Genomic DNA, 15742 nt, shown 5'->3' with positions numbered 1-15742 from the left:
TTGTGTAAACCACTCCTGAGTTACCAGGGCTGGAGCTTAACTGAAATTCCATAAAATTCCTGTGATCAATCCAGGAAGGTCGACCACCCATTTCCCTAATTTAGGTTTTCGGTGAGTTTGCATTAGTATTAGGGGGGGGAAAGTCCATTTAAATTGTAATGAAAACTGTCTAAAACTCACCACAGTGCTGACAGCTAAGCCATAACCTTTTATTTTGACTCTATAACTGGAGACTTAACTTTCAAAACAAAATTTAAATCTCCCAACGCCCATTATCTGACATTACAAGACTTCACGTACTCAACCTCAATACCCAGAAGAAGAGAAAAAATTATACTTAAAGCTGGAGAATCAGGTCACATGGTTCCAGCAGTCATCCTACACACCTCAGACTTTGGAAAAAGGAAAAAAGTTTCGGTCGAGGACCATAACCTAGATTATCGCAGGGTTTCCAGGGTTCATCTGGGCAACAGAAACTGAAAGAGAAAAGAGAATACTTAAGCTCGTCTTTCTCTTAAACAAGCATAACTGTCTTCAAGTTGGTAGGACCAATGGATGTTGGTCTCTGGGTCATCACCTTCCAGGACTTTCTTCACTCTAGAGGGATGCACCAAGGCTTTTATGCCTGCAAATTTCAAAGAAGTGTGAGTGGTTAGAAAAACATCCTAATTACGAGGACATTCTATGAGTTGAGCTTGGGTATCTCCACTCTGACAGGTCTTAAGCCCTGATCACCAGGATGAAAGGATGCAATCTGGAGGCAGAGAGGCCCTAGAAGGTACGGAGTTATGAGTCAAAGCTGAAAGCTCTTTGCCCGTATTTTTTGATTCTGCATTCTTTTTCTATGTCTGGTGCAGCGTTCAAAATTGAAGCCCGGCAACTACTTCACTTTTGCTTGAATTTCAGGAAATTAAATGTATTAAGGAGGGCAAAGGGTGTGTGGAATAAGGAGAAAAGATATCCCAAGATACATGCTATCAGTTACGTTTATGTTGGAAAATACCTACGTGACATTCAAATATAACTTTTAAAATTCCATTTCTTTGAACCCTATGCTGAACATTTGTCTTGTCCTCTTGGGCTGCAGCTTGGATGAGATTAGGTAGCATCTTTTGCACAATACTGAGAGCAGACAGCCTCACACCTCGGCTCATAGCAAAAGGCAAAAGCAAATTCTGGAGTCTGAAAACTGAACTTCTTTTGTATAGTCACCCCCTCTATCAGAACTGGGGCAAGTGTCAGCTGGGGTGACCAGGAAATTCCGTAGGTAAACATGGGCTCCGCAGGCTGGGTGTGTCCTCTGTTGCATCAACCAAGGTCTAATGCATTGAGACTGATATTTACCAGCACAAGGCAAAACCCACAGGGTTTCTGGAAAGATTTTCATGACCACTGACACACCATCTTCCAAGGGTTCCCTTCTACTTCTCCAAATCCCTTCTCTGGGCTGCCTAAACCCTGTCCTGTTCTATGAAAATATCTGCAGATTTAAGTCTCCTTGACTCTCCGCCACTGTAAACTCTAAAGCTGGGAAGAACTCATCTTTAAGGCACCTTCGGTCTTGATTGATTCCCTCCTTATATCCGAGTGCTCTGACACATGAATGTCATGTTAATCATCTACTTCCAGACTATCTGGGTTGATGTCAAAGTACTATAAGCTCAAACAATCCTTTCAAGAAACTCAGGTGGTGCTCATGGACCTTTTGCTGGAGTTCTACCTTACCCAACCTCCTTTGCTTAGGAATTCCGTGCCACAGTCCCGATAAGCACCTCCTACGATATTCCAGCCTTTCCATTCCATTTTGGGGGTCCCATTAGGATCCACCACTGGGACAACCTCTTCAGGTTCCAGGGTTTTTTAAAATCTCGCTGGTGGAGACGACGACGACGACGACGACGACGAGCCTCCCTCCTCATTTGCCTTCATCAAAACCATTCTCTGCTCACCCGATGTTAATTAACAGGGTTAGTAACACGGACTGTGCGTCTGCCCGTCTACAATGGGAAACAAAAATAGAGGCAAACAAGTCAGCCATCCTTTCAGGATCCTGCTGGTGTGGAGGGACAGGATCTTTCCAATTCAGGAAGCCCTCCATAGCCAACAGAGGCTGGCAGGGTGCCCCTGTTCCCGCAATCCACACAGTGGGGAGTGTCCTATTGCAGGGCAGCTCCTTTGGCCAAGCTGGGCGCCCCATCTGGTGTGAGAAGCCATTAGAGTCCTACCCCGTGGGGGGCGGTGCAGAGAGTGGGGGTAACAAGGACGGAGGAGCCGCTGCAGCCCCCACAAGAGGGGTTCTGGCCTTCCGAAAGGGGTTCTCTGCTGGCGGGTTCAAAGCTTCCAGTAAATGACGGCCCTGTTTTCCTGTCCCCCGCCTTGCACAGCTAGGAGGGCGAGGGGAAGGCCGCGACCCTCTCCTGTGGGAGCCTTTGCTAAGCCTAAGGCCGGGAGGCCGGCCGGAAGTCGCCCAGCGGTCCAAGGCGAGGGTGTGCACCCCTCTGCAAGCAAGTCAGCGCCCCAAAGGAGGCCTCTGAGCAGATTCCAGAAAGCGGGCCCCACAGGCAGCGCCCGGGAACAGGAGCACCCGCTGCACGCCGGGCCGCCACGGAGCCCGAGTCCGCGCTCGAGTCACCCGCGGCCGTGCGGAGAGAAAGCCGAGCCCCTCATTAAAGCCAAAGATCCCGCCAGGGCCCCGCGGTCGCCACGCTCCAGGGACCAAAATCGGGAAGGGCGCTGGGGCCGGCCAGGCGCGGGGCCCCAGTGGTCCAGGGCAGCCACTGGGGAAACGGCGGGGGCTGGGGGAGCCCTCGCGGCCGGGGCTCGGGGCTCGGGGCTCAGGACACAAGCCAGAAGCAGACACCCGGGGACGAGGGGAGAAGGAGGAGGCGACAGAGTTAACTGGCCAAAGGTAACGCAGCAGCGCGCACCGGGCCACGGGCGGCGGCAGGCAGCATCAGACCAAGGCCGCCGGCGGGCGCCGTTATCTGTCGATCACGGCCGCGTAGCCCCGCCCCTAGCACGTCCCCTCGGAGAAGGGCCCATGGGACTTGTAGTCCAAGGCGGCGTCCCCCCGCAACGGAGGCGAATCTCCCACAGCCCTACTGTGTACTGCTATGGCCCCTGTATTCGTTACTTGGGTTTGCTCTACTCGAGAAGCCGAGGTGGCGGCAGCACTCGCTTCACTAGAGCTCTCCCAAAGAGCGGGGCGCGGGCTGCACTGACCTGGCAGGCGCGCGGGGTTCGCTACCGGCGCATCCCTCAGAGCGGCTCAGCTCCTCTGTGGTCCCAGCAGATGGCGGAGCGCAGCCAGAAGTCAGCCCTTTATTCCAAACCCAACGTGGGCTCCCTGGCCCTGGGCTCCGCTGCCGTTTACTGCAAGCGGAGACCCACTGCCTTGTCAACCCGCTTTTTGCTCTGTTTTTTCCCTTTCCTAAAATGCTTGTGCGTCCGCAGCACTCCCCGCGGGCGCCAGCTCACCTCAAAGATGGCCTCGGGGAGTCCGCAGCTGGCTCCGTCTCCTCCGCTCGCGCCTGGAGCAAGGAGGGGGTGGGGGGAGGGAGACAGGCGCGGGCTTCCCGCCCGGCCGCCTCCGGTTTTCAATTTGGTCCGAAAGGGACGGGCCGCCCTCGCGCCCTCCCGCCACGGAAAGCTATTCCCTAGACATGGACTTCCATTTCCAGGTCGTGTCCGGCGACGGCAGAGACGGCGCGAGCCGCGGGCCTGACGGGTCGGGGGCCGCGAGGCGGGACAGGGCCCAGGACGTGAGCACGCCCACCCGCCGCGACCCGGTGCTGCGAAGGCGGGCTGCCGAACAGCGAGCGCTGCGGTGTTCTGTGCAGAAAGCAAGCTGCCTTCCGAAAAGCTTTTACTTTTGCTGCCCAGGGCGCAAACGCTACCGCCTCGTGCCTGCATTTGCAAAATGTTTTAAATTACGCATTGCAAACCTGGGACACTTAACTGAATTCCTAGATGTTTAACCAACCTCATGGCAAGAAAACCTGCGAACTCCTGTTGAAACTCCAACTCCCGAGGTTTCTAAATATCGCCACGACCAAAAGTTCTTTAAAACCACAAACTGCATCGGTAATACATACAAAACGCAAGCCTGGAGAAAACCCCAACCTCCCCGTCGCCCCCCTTTACCCAAAAAACAAAACAAAAAAAACCCTCTCAAATTAGAGACTGGAATAGTGAAGCAACTCTATTGTGAGAAGTGAGTGGCTCTGAAAAGAGCCTTTGGGGTTCCACAGCGCCTAAAATTAATTTACTTGGAGCTGGTGTACTTGGTGACGGCCTTGGTGCCCTCGGACACGGCGTGCTTGGCCAGCTCCCCGGGCAGCAGCAGGCGCACGGCCGTCTGGATCTCCCGCGACGTGATGGTCGAGCGCTTGTTGTAGTGCGCCAGGCGGGACGCCTCGCCCGCGATGCGCTCGAAGATGTCGTTGACGAACGAGTTCATAATGCCCATGGCCTTGGACGAGATGCCCGTGTCGGGGTGCACCTGCTTCAGCACCTTGTACACGTACACCGAGTAGCTCTCCTTGCGGCTGCGCTTGCGCTTCTTGCCGTCCTTCTTCTGCGCCTTGGTCACGGCCTTCTTGGAGCCCTTCTTGGGCGCGGGCGCGGACTTGGCCGGCTCAGGCATGGCGAGCAACAGATTAAGGAAAATGAAGTGCCAGGGCCCGGCGGCACCGCCTTAAATATACAGCCTTATGTAAATGAGGTGGACTGGCGCTCCCCGTGATTGGTGCTTCCTCTCCGGTGACGCCACCGCGCCGGCTTCACCCAATCGACACACGCATGCCCCATCGTCGCGCCCCCATTGGTGCAAACGAAAATCTCACAGTGGCCAATCGCACAGCTCCTTTTTCGCGCCCCGCCACCACTATAAGTAGCTTAGGTCGGCCTCGCGGGCGTGAGGGCGTCCCGTGCGCGTTGGTGTTCTTGCTGACATGTCCGGACGCGGCAAGCAGGGCGGCAAGGCGCGCGCCAAGGCCAAGACGCGCTCCTCGCGGGCCGGGCTGCAGTTCCCCGTGGGCCGCGTGCACCGCCTGCTGCGCAAGGGCAACTACGCGGAGCGCGTGGGCGCCGGCGCGCCGGTGTACCTGGCCGCGGTGCTGGAGTACCTGACGGCCGAGATCCTGGAGCTGGCGGGCAACGCGGCGCGCGACAACAAGAAGACGCGCATCATCCCGCGCCACCTGCAGCTGGCCATCCGCAACGACGAGGAGCTCAACAAGCTGCTGGGCAAGGTGACCATCGCGCAGGGCGGCGTCCTGCCCAACATCCAGGCCGTGCTGCTGCCCAAGAAGGCCGAGAGCCACCACAAGGGAAATAAGGGATAGGTTTGGTAAGAATAGAAAACAAACGGCTCTTTTCAGAGCCACTTATGTATTCATAAAGAAAGTGACACTGTTTGTTCCATTTTAAACTTTAACGTTACTCAGGTTAAAATCTCCTTAGGTAGCGTTTTAGTGGCTTACCTGACTACCTTGCTTGCTGGCAACATCAGAATTCCCGTTTTACTTAGCAAGTTGTTTGACATTTGTTCTATAAATTTGCAAGGTTTTAAAGGTTTAAACTCCCTAAGCCCAGTCTAGAAACAAGCAGTTGACACAGGTGTGATTTTACTTAGAGTAGTACTTCTGGTTATACACATCTTTAAGTAATCATTTGTTTTTAGTGTCTACTAAAAGTATTAAAAAAGTTTAAGTGTTGATTAAATTATCTATTTTATCAGATTGTTCAAGTAGTTCTTGACCAACTAGATGAGCCTAGGGTTGGTTGTAACAAGGGTGCCACTGGATACCGTTAAATTGACTTCAAGAGTACTAAAAATGGAGACTTCAACTACGATGAGTCCAAGACATTTTGAGAAGGGAGGTCAAAGATCCTAGTATGTTGCTGTTATCTCTATGCAGGTGATTTTAGACCTGAGACAAGGTTCGAACATTTATGCCACATCACTTTTGCCATCAAGAAATGCAAAACAGCCTATTTTTTATATAAATTTTTAATTCACTTATACTTTTAAAATTAAGGCTATACTAGTATCTACTATTAAATGGGAGAAACAAAGCATAACATTGCAAGATAAATTAAGATAATGGGGTATAAAAGACCTGTGGGGGGCCACATCTGATCTGAGGGTTAAAGGAAAAGGAATTGGAGAGGCCACCAGATAATGAGCATACATGGCTTGTGCAGGGAAGTGACAAGATGTATTTGCAAGGAGGCTGACTACAAGAAACAGGAATCAGAGGGATCTGTAGCCTACTCCTTTGGTTTAAATACTTTTCATAACTCTCCCTTTTTAACGTCCGTCCTAATCCTGCCTCCTCAGTTCAGACATGCAGCTTCATCTACTTTCTAAAATTCTCATAGACCTCCAGGGAGCAAATTTATATGCCAGAACAAATCTAATTTTCTGTGGATCCTTATCTTCACAGTTGCCATCATTTTCCACCCTAATGAGCAAGACCCCAAGAGGTCTGGTGTCACTGACTATTCATTTTTGTTTACCTGTTAGGATAGCAAACCTCAACTCCTAATACAGGGGTGATGAAAGCATATAGAAAATCCAGAAAATTTAGCTGGAAGGCAACCAGGCATGGAACTTAAAGAAATTCAGTAATGTAGTGTTACAGGGCAGGGAGAGGGCAGCCCAGACCCCGCAAACCTGCCTGCTCTAAATAGGTTCTGCCATCCGCCACATCAACACAAAACATATGAGACTTTAATGGGAAGGAACTTTAATACAATTAGGAAACAATACAAAAAAGGGAAAGAATATAGTTTCTAAATCAAGCACCCAGTGTACCCGTCCACTCGTGGGTAAAACGCCATCCAAATGGGATTGACCCAGAGCAAGGCCCCAAAGCCTGCCACAAGTCTAAGGCATCTTCCAGTGGGGACCCACAAAAAAGCATCAAAAACAACCAGACAAGTCTGGAGGGAAAAGAGCAAAACCAAGACAAAAACCGCCATTGTCACCTCTCCACGGGTCTCTCACCCACATCTGTGCCACCCAGTCCACGACCAAAAGACAAGCACAGTTTCTTCACTTGTCTCTTGGCTCCACGTCCCTCCTCCAGGTCTCCTTCTGGATCTCCATCCTGCTTCCTTCCTTCCTCATTCTCCTCTGCAGCTTCTCTTCCTACTCAGCTCCACCCTGCATTTGGGTGTGGCAGGGAATCTGGAACCTCCCCCTTTCCTGGGGACCACCCCGTTACAGTAGTACTCACTTTTGCTGAATAAATCTTCAATGTGGAGTAAATATATTGACTGCATTTCTCCAGAGGATGTCCTACCAGTGCCAGTATTGATCCATGTTCACAGGACTTCTCTTGTGGGCCCTTCCTGATTTCATAAGCTGCTTCCTTACCAAGAAGCCAAGCTTACATACTCAGCAAGTTCCTTTCCAGAAAAAGGCTGATATCATATCAGAGGGGGCACTCTTCAGGTGTTGACTCAGATTTTTCAAACAGAAGAATTGACACCAAGTTTCACACGTGGAACCCCTGGGTGCTGACTGCCACACACATGATTGGCAAATTTTAAAAAAGGTTCAATAACAACCTAGTCTAACTTTGTCTTAAAAAGATGAAAAACCTAAGAATGTATGTTACCTGTTCTAAAATGGCTTAAGATACAAGCCAATCAACCAGAAGTTTCAACGCTTGAAATATTATGTTCCACTTATAATGTGACAGAAGTCATGCTACTCATGTCTGACAAAGGTCTGGGCATGGGACAGATTCCTGAAAAGTCAGAAATATCGTCCCTGACTCCTGCTAGATTTTTCTTATTTGTTTATGGCTATTTTCTACCATTGTTAAAATACGCATTTAAAAGTAAAACTGCAAATGCCTATTGATCAATTACTGAATAACCAATTTGATGGCAAAAAAATTAGTAATTCTCTGCCAAAAGGCAGCAATTCAACATTTGGTCATACATTAGCAACTGAAAAACTTCCGGAACAACAAAAGGCTGTAAACATCCCTCCACCACATCTTTGAAATGGATTTGGGGTCTTTTGAGGCAAGGGCTAAATGGAAAAGGAAATTCTTTTGCCTTGAAGTTAAAGATAGCAGCTGGGTGGCAGACGCTAGCCATGCTCTAAGTATAAGAAAATTCCTGATAAGCCAGTAGGCAACCATAGCCGGCTCCTGCTAATTTCTTCCTGTTTGCTTAGGGCCCCTGGATCTGAATTGGTATAGTAGTTGTTAGAGTGTGCATTCAAGAATAAGTCAACAACAATTTTGTGACTGGTTGAGCTAATAACCATGGTAGCACAAATAGTGCACTTGGAAATAGTCAATGTTACAACAACTAATATGTCACGTATTAACCATTCTGGGAATCAAAAGCTATAACCATCTCTGGCCCTGCCTCCAATGAAATATTTGTAGTTCCTTAAAACAACAATCAGCAATCTTATAGAAAAAGGAATTTTCCCTTGATCTTAAAGTTAGATACGGAAACTAGGCTGAGGAGATAAGTATAGGAGTAATAGGTAGAAAAACTTGTTAGATTAGGAGAATTCCTCCATTGAGAGCTTGGGGCTAGGGAAGAATCAGTGCAGCTTGTCTGGCATTGATGCCCTCCAGGCCCTTGGTTCCTTAATATTTAATCAATATCTTATAAAAACAATATATTATTAGATGATGATTTCTATATAAAAGCCTTCTGTTTTTTGCTTTAATCATATGGTTATGTGTTAGCCTAAACTTTATAGGTTAGTTAGGAAAATCCCAGTCTCCCTCCCCCAGGTAACTTCCTGTCCTTTGTTTCCCCTAGCCCTTAATCGTTCACCATGGTAAACAAAGAAATGTTGGTTTTGTTATAGGGCAGCCCCGATATTGAACGGGTTGCCTGGCTGTGGGTCCTCACCACGCGCTTAAAAGGGACTTATTAATACTCCACTACAGGCATACACAAAAGGTTAATAAAGGTTTATTTACAAGGGAAAAGGAAATAAGGAAAATGTACAACTCAGGGAGAAAATAGGGAAATAAAGTCTTTAATGCGTCCTACCCATTCCGCCGACCTGGAAACCTAAAGGCACTCTCCGAGCTGGCCAGACGCTGCGAGCTGGCCGAGAGCCAAAATGGGGGAACCCCTCCAAAGCCCATGTGTCTGGCTTTATACCAACCTGGCTGCTTAACCCCACCCTCAGGTCCCAGCCACCTTCCTTTGATGGTGATGGGATTTGGAGTTCCCAGTGTCTTTGGCTTTGGCCTGGGGTGGGAGTGGAGTCCACAAAGCCTGTATGGAATTAGCTTTAGGACATCCTTTTCCCCCTAACAGTTTCAGTCACATAAGTTTTTTACTAGTAATAGAATGACTGTTTAGTTGTTTAAGGTAAATGACTACTCTAAGAACACTTTTAGCTATTGTGCCTTCTTTAAAACAAAGAATAGTAAATGTCACGACCTCTGCAGGAGGGCAAATAGATCCTTGGCTGTTCTTGAAAAAGATGTAATGATTGTTATCTTCCTGCTTTAATGCATATGCTTATGCACTCTCACGGTTTGCTTGAAACGTATAAAGAGCTGCTGAGACCCTCAGCAGAATGATGTCTGCACCCTAATCAAGTGTCTGCGTCTCCTCATTCCCCCCATCATTCCACAATTGCACCTCCACAGTCCCATCCTTCAGGAACCCCTGACACCCAGGCTGCTGCGGCTGGCTCGCGGCAACAATGTAGCAATATAAAATGTTGACAACATACAGTTGTAGCACTAATTTTTTTAATTTACTTATACAAGAACCAGGGTACAGGCCTTATGCGCCGGGAGAGTGAGAGGATTCACCAGAGCAGGTAACAGAACAGGCAGACTGACGAAATACACTGCTGAGGGGAACAGTGGGTGAGGCAGGAGAGGTCTGCTTTGCCACGTGCAATTCTCACCGGCTGGCCGGGATCGAATCCGCTGTGGACAGCTTCACAGTGCAGTGCTCTACCACCTGCGCCTCCAGGGAGGCCCTGGAGCACTTTCTTAATGAGTTAAAACCTAAAGGGACTAAGCCACAAATACCAGGTGTTTAGACAACTCAAGCATATTGCAGAAAATCAGACTTCTTTAAGTTTCAAAACAACTTCAGCCACAAGACTTAAAAAAGCTACAGTTCTTTTTAGTGTGCAAGTGGGAGGCCCTGAAAAGAGCCTTTTAGCGTCAAACACGACCTTGAAGTTTAGGCACGTTCCCGCGGATGCGGCGCGCCAGCTGGATGTCCTTGGGCATGATGGTGACACGCTTGGCGTGGATGGCGCACAGGTTGGTGTCCTCGAACAGCCCCACCAGGTAGGACTCGCACGCCTCCTGCAGCGCCATCACGGCCGCGCTCTGGAAGCGCAGGTCGGTCTTGAAGTCCTGCGCGATCTCGCGCACCAGCCGCTGGAATGGCAGCTTGCGGATCAGCAGCTCGGTGGACTTCTGGTAGCGGCGGATCTCGCGCAGCGCCACGGTGCACGGCCGGTAGCGGTGGGGCTTCTTCACGCCGCCCGTGGCCGGCGCGCTCTTGCGGGCCGCCTTGGTGGCCAGCTGCTTGCGCGGCGCCTTGCTGCCTGTGGAGTTACACGCCGTCTGTTTCGTGGGAGCCAGGGCCTGAAATTTCAATTGCTGTGACTGCAGGCTGGCCTCCTACTTATACTGTGAGTCAGAATCTGATTGGAGAAAGGAAAAGAAACTAGCCGATCGGTAACCGGATTGGTTAAAAACTCGATGTTTTTTTTGTCATACTCCAAATTCTCTTTTGCAAGTTGTTCCGGACCGCCATGTATTCTATTTTTCTCACAAGTTGTTTGTAATTTCAGTAAAAATAAATGCAATTTCCAGTAAAAAAAAAAATGTAAAATAAGAAACTAGCTTTTCTAGGACATGTTCCCGTTCCTAGATTGAAACAAAATACTGTTTAACCCAATATAGCCAAAACATTCGTTTTAACACGTAGTCAAGATATTTAGCATTCTTTATTTTGCATTAACTCTTCAATATCTACTGCTTTATCTGAACAGCACATTTTAATTCAGAGAAATCATCTGTCCAGTGATCACTAGTTACAATGATCTAACTTTGGGCAACAGAGCTCCATAGTTCCTGCCTTCGATTTTCTATACTTTCCAGCACATAAATTCTACGAATTCTTTTTTCAGCAAGAAAATCTGACTTTTACGTGAGAAATTCAAGGGCCCAAAATTTCAGAGAAAGGCATTCTCACAGGAATGCTTTTTAATCAGGTAATGATTCCACACTACACAATTTTCTACTCTAGAAACACTCCTTAATTCATAAATCTAACTCAACATTTTTATCTTACAAAAGGCCGAGAGGCATTTTAAAACAACTTGGTATTTTCATGCTGAAATTAAACTGAATACTTGAGAAAATACAACAAAGTGAAAACACAAACACCATAGGTTCCCCAGTAAAAAGGGTGATCGTTAAAAGATCTTAATTAGTAATGGCAGCAAGATTTATACTGATGTGACATTAACGATTCAGCAGAAATCTCAAGGCTTTATTTAACTCTTGGGCCGAGACTTGGGAGAACAATGCCTCAAAGCTATCACAACTTGGACCTGGGACCTAAGAAAGATATGTTTGATGCCCTGTTATCCGTAAATCAAGAAACCCAAAATTAACCAAACCATACACTATCACAAGCAACGAAGTACATTACCTCTTACATTACTGATGATTAATCACACAGACCGAAAAGAAAAACCACGAGACCATCTCTCATTTCCTAAGCAACTAAAGTAAAATCTGCATTTGCTCAGCTCTTCAAGGATACCGTAGGTGGCTCTGAAAAGAGCCTTTTGTTTGTATGCAAAGCTTTGAACTACGAAAGTGAAGGTTTCTATTTGCCCTTGGCCTTGTGGTGGCTCTCGGCCTTCTTGGGCAGCAGCACGGCCTGGATGTTGGGCAGGACGCCGCCCTGCGCGATGGTCACCTTGCCCAGCAGCTTGTTGAGCTCCTCGTCGTTGCGGATGGCCAGCTGCAGGTGGCGCGGGATGATGCGCGTCTTCTTGTTGTCGCGCGCCGCGTTGCCCGCCAGCTCCAGGATCTCGGCCGTCAGGTACTCCAGCACCGCGGCCAGGTACACCGGCGCGCCGGCGCCCACGCGCTCCGCGTAGTTGCCCTTGCGCAGCAGGCGGTGCACGCGGCCCACGGGGAACTGCAGCCCGGCCCGCGAGGAGCGCGTCTTGGCCTTGGCGCGCGCCTTGCCGCCCTGCTTGCCGCGTCCGGACATGTCAGCAAGAACACCAACGCGCACGGGAAGCCCTCACGCCCGCGAGGCCGACCTAAGCTACTTATAGTGGTGGCGGGGCGCGAAAAAGGAGCTGTGCGATTGGCCACTGTGAGATTTTCGTTTGCACCAATGGGGGCGCGACGATGGGGCATGCGTGTGTCGATTGGGTGAAGCCGGCGCGGTGGCGTCACCGGAGAGGAAGCACCAATCACCGGGGAGCGCCAGTCCACCTCATTTACATAAGGCTGTATATTTAAGGCGGTGCCGCCGGGCCCTGGCACTTCATTTTCCTTAATCTGTTGCTCGCCATGCCTGAGCCGGCCAAGTCCGCGCCCGCGCCCAAGAAGGGCTCCAAGAAGGCCGTGACCAAGGCGCAGAAGAAGGACGGCAAGAAGCGCAAGCGCAGCCGCAAGGAGAGCTACTCGGTGTACGTGTACAAGGTGCTGAAGCAGGTGCACCCCGACACGGGCATCTCGTCCAAGGCCATGGGCATTATGAACTCGTTCGTCAACGACATCTTCGAGCGCATCGCGGGCGAGGCGTCCCGCCTGGCGCACTACAACAAGCGCTCGACCATCACGTCGCGGGAGATCCAGACGGCCGTGCGCCTGCTGCTGCCCGGGGAGCTGGCCAAGCACGCCGTGTCCGAGGGCACCAAGGCCGTCACCAAGTACACCAGCTCCAAGTAAATTAATTTTAGGCGCTGTGGAACCCCAAAGGCTCTTTTCAGAGCCACTCACTTCTCACAATAGAGTTGCTTCACTATTCCAGTCTCTAATTTGAGAGGGTTTTTTTTGTTTTGTTTTTTGGGTAAAGGGGGGCGACGGGGAGGTTGGGGTTTTCTCCAGGCTTGCGTTTTGTATGTATTACCGATGCAGTTTGTGGTTTTAAAGAACTTTTGGTCGTGGCGATATTTAGAAACCTCGGGAGTTGGAGTTTCAACAGGAGTTCGCAGGTTTTCTTGCCATGAGGTTGGTTAAACATCTAGGAATTCAGTTAAGTGTCCCAGGTTTGCAATGCGTAATTTAAAACATTTTGCAAATGCAGGCACGAGGCGGTAGCGTTTGCGCCCTGGGCAGCAAAAGTAAAAGCTTTTCGGAAGGCAGCTTGCTTTCTGCACAGAACACCGCAGCGCTCGCTGTTCGGCAGCCCGCCTTCGCAGCACCGGGTCGCGGCGGGTGGGCGTGCTCACGTCCTGGGCCCTGTCCCGCCTCGCGGCCCCCGACCCGTCAGGCCCGCGGCTCGCGCCGTCTCTGCCGTCGCCGGACACGACCTGGAAATGGAAGTCCATGTCTAGGGAATAGCTTTCCGTGGCGGGAGGGCGCGAGGGCGGCCCGTCCCTTTCGGACCAAATTGAAAACCGGAGGCGGCCGGGCGGGAAGCCCGCGCCTGTCTCCCTCCCCCCACCCCCTCCTTGCTCCAGGCGCGAGCGGAGGAGACGGAGCCAGCTGCGGACTCCCCGAGGCCATCTTTGAGGTGAGCTGGCGCCCGCGGGGAGTGCTGCGGACGCACAAGCATTTTAGGAAAGGGAAAAAACAGAGCAAAAAGCGGGTTGACAAGGCAGTGGGTCTCCGCTTGCAGTAAACGGCAGCGGAGCCCAGGGCCAGGGAGCCCACGTTGGGTTTGGAATAAAGGGCTGACTTCTGGCTGCGCTCCGCCATCTGCTGGGACCACAGAGGAGCTGAGCCGCTCTGAGGGGATGCGCCGGTAGCGAACCCCGCGCGCCTGCCAGGTCAGTGCAGCCCGCGCCCCGCTCTTTGGGAGAGCTCTAGTGAAGCGAGTGCTGCCGCCACCTCGGCTTCTCGAGTAGAGCAAACCCCAAGTAACGAATACAGGGGCCATAGCAGTACACAGTAGGGCTGTGGGAGATTCGCCTCCGTTGCGGGGGGACGCCGCCTTGGACTACAAGTCCCATGGGCCCTTCTCCGAGGGGACGTGCTAGGGGCGGGGCTACGCGGCCGTGATCGACAGATAACGGCGCCCGCCGGCGGCCTTGGTCTGATGCTGCCTGCCGCCGCCGGTGGCCCGGTGCGCGCTGCTGCGTTACCTTTGGCCAGTTAACTCTGTCGCCTCCTCCTTCTCCCCTCGTCCCCGGGTGTCTGCTTCTGGCTTGTGTCCTGAGCCCCGAGCCCCGAGCCCCGGCCGCGAGGGCTCCCCCAGCCCCCGCCGTTTCCCCAGTGGCTGCCCTGGACCACTGGGGCCCCGCGCCTGGCCGGCCCCAGCGCCCTTCCCGATTTTGGTCCCTGGAGCGTGGCGACCGCGGGGCCCTGGCGGGATCTTTGGCTTTAATGAGGGGCTCGGCTTTCTCTCCGCACGGCCGCGGGTGACTCGAGCGCGGACTCGGGCTCCGTGGCGGCCCGGCGTGCAGCGGGTGCTCCTGTTCCCGGGCGCTGCCTGTGGGGCCCGCTTTCTGGAATCTGCTCAGAGGCCTCCTTTGGGGGCGCTGACTTGCTTGCAGAGGGGTGCACACCCTCGCCTTGGACCGCTGGGCGACTTCCGGCCGGCCTCCCGGCCTTAGGCTTAGCAAAGGCTCCCACAGGAGAGGGTCGCGGCCTTCCCCTCGCCCTCCTAGCTGTGCAAGGCGGGGGACAGGAAAACAGGGCCGTCATTTACTGGAAGCTTTGAACCCGCCAGCAGAGAACCCCTTTCGGAAGGCCAGAACCCCTCTTGTGGGGGCTGCAGCGGCTCCTCCGTCCTTGTTACCCCCACTCTCTGCACCGCCCCCCACGGGGTAGGACTCTAATGGCTTCTCACACCAGATGGGGCGCCCAGCTTGGCCAAAGGAGCTGCCCTGCAATAGGACACTCCCCACTGTGTGGATTGCGGGAACAGGGGCACCCTGCCAGCCTCTGTTGGCTATGGAGGGCTTCCTGAATTGGAAAGATCCTGTCCCTCCACACCAGCAGGATCCTGAAAGGATGGCTGACTTGTTTGCCTCTATTTTTGTTTCCCATTGTAGACGGGCAGACGCACAGTCCGTGTTACTAACCCTGTTAATTAACATCGGGTGAGCAGAGAATGGTTTTGATGAAGGCAAATGAGGAGGGAGGCTCGTCGTCGTCGTCGTCGTCGTCGTCGTCGTCGTCGTCGTCTCCACCAGCGAGATTTTAAAAAACCCTGGAACCTGAAGAGGTTGTCCCAGTGGTGGATCCTAATGGGACCCCCCAAAATGGAATGGAAAGGCTGGAATATCGTAGGAGGTGCTTATCGGGACTGTGGCACGGAATTCCTAAGCAAAGGAGGTTGGGTAAGGTGTAGAACTCCAGCAAAAGGTCCATGAGCACCCACCTGAGTTTCTTGAAAGGATTGTTTGAGCTTATAGTACTTTGACATCAACCCAGATAGTCTGGAAAGTAGATGATTAACATGACATTCATGTGTCAGAGCACTCGGATATAAGGAGGGAATCAATCAAGACCGAAGGTGCCTTAAAGATGAGTTCTTCCCAGCTTTAGAGTTTACAGTGGCGGAGAGTCAAGGA

The 15742-nt window shown here is 51.6% G+C and overlaps 5 protein-coding genes and 1 long non-coding RNA gene across 7 annotated transcripts; 2 read left to right on the top strand and 4 right to left on the bottom strand.

Annotated features, from left to right (window-relative positions):
* Positions 1-437: 437 nt before the first annotated feature.
* Positions 438-3724, bottom strand: LOC129146215 (uncharacterized). Of its 2 annotated transcripts, none has more exons than XR_008552716.1 (3): positions 3478-3724; positions 1726-1997; positions 438-476 (listed from the first exon to the last, which is right to left on the bottom strand). It is a non-coding gene; the product is annotated as an uncharacterized LOC129146215 (long non-coding RNA). The 2 variants fall into 2 exon arrangements; XR_008552717.1 differs by having other exon boundaries at positions 1773-1997.
* Positions 3725-4214: 490 nt separating this feature from the next.
* On the bottom strand, positions 4215-4677 carry LOC119250952 (histone H2B type 1-C/E/F/G/I). The gene has a single exon (XM_037518504.2). It carries the CDS (start codon positions 4643-4645, stop codon positions 4265-4267), a length of 381 nt encoding a protein of 126 aa, XP_037374401.1. The 5' UTR covers positions 4646-4677; the 3' UTR covers positions 4215-4264.
* A 253-nt stretch (positions 4678-4930) lies between these two features.
* Positions 4931-5360, top strand: LOC119250954 (histone H2A type 1-H-like). Its single transcript, XM_037518506.1, has one exon. The coding sequence runs from the start codon at positions 4953-4955 to the stop codon at positions 5343-5345; it is 393 nt and encodes a 130-aa protein (XP_037374403.1). The 5' UTR covers positions 4931-4952; the 3' UTR covers positions 5346-5360.
* Positions 5361-10181: 4821 nt separating this feature from the next.
* On the bottom strand, positions 10182-10785 carry LOC119250953 (histone H3.1-like). Its single transcript, XM_037518505.1, has 2 exons — positions 10780-10785; positions 10182-10649 (listed from the first exon to the last, which is right to left on the bottom strand). Exons 1-2 carry the CDS (start codon positions 10783-10785, stop codon positions 10182-10184), a joined length of 474 nt encoding a protein of 157 aa, XP_037374402.1.
* Positions 10786-11739: 954 nt separating this feature from the next.
* LOC119250950 (histone H2A type 1-like) lies at positions 11740-12285 on the bottom strand. The gene has a single exon (XM_037518502.2). The coding sequence runs from the start codon at positions 12259-12261 to the stop codon at positions 11869-11871; it is 393 nt and encodes a 130-aa protein (XP_037374399.1). The 5' UTR covers positions 12262-12285; the 3' UTR covers positions 11740-11868.
* Positions 12286-12533: 248 nt separating this feature from the next.
* LOC119250951 (histone H2B type 1-C/E/F/G/I) lies at positions 12534-12991 on the top strand. Its single transcript, XM_037518503.2, has one exon. It carries the CDS (start codon positions 12570-12572, stop codon positions 12948-12950), a length of 381 nt encoding a protein of 126 aa, XP_037374400.1. The 5' UTR covers positions 12534-12569; the 3' UTR covers positions 12951-12991.
* Positions 12992-15742: the final 2751 nt, after the last annotated feature.

The sequence above is a fragment of the Talpa occidentalis genome, unplaced genomic scaffold, assembly GCF_014898055.3.
Source record: "Talpa occidentalis isolate TD23 unplaced genomic scaffold, MPIMG_talOcc4v2.1 talOcc4.1893, whole genome shotgun sequence".
NCBI classification, from domain to species: Eukaryota; Metazoa; Chordata; class Mammalia; order Eulipotyphla; family Talpidae; genus Talpa; species Talpa occidentalis.
This window is presented reverse-complemented; position numbering and strand designations above follow the sequence as displayed.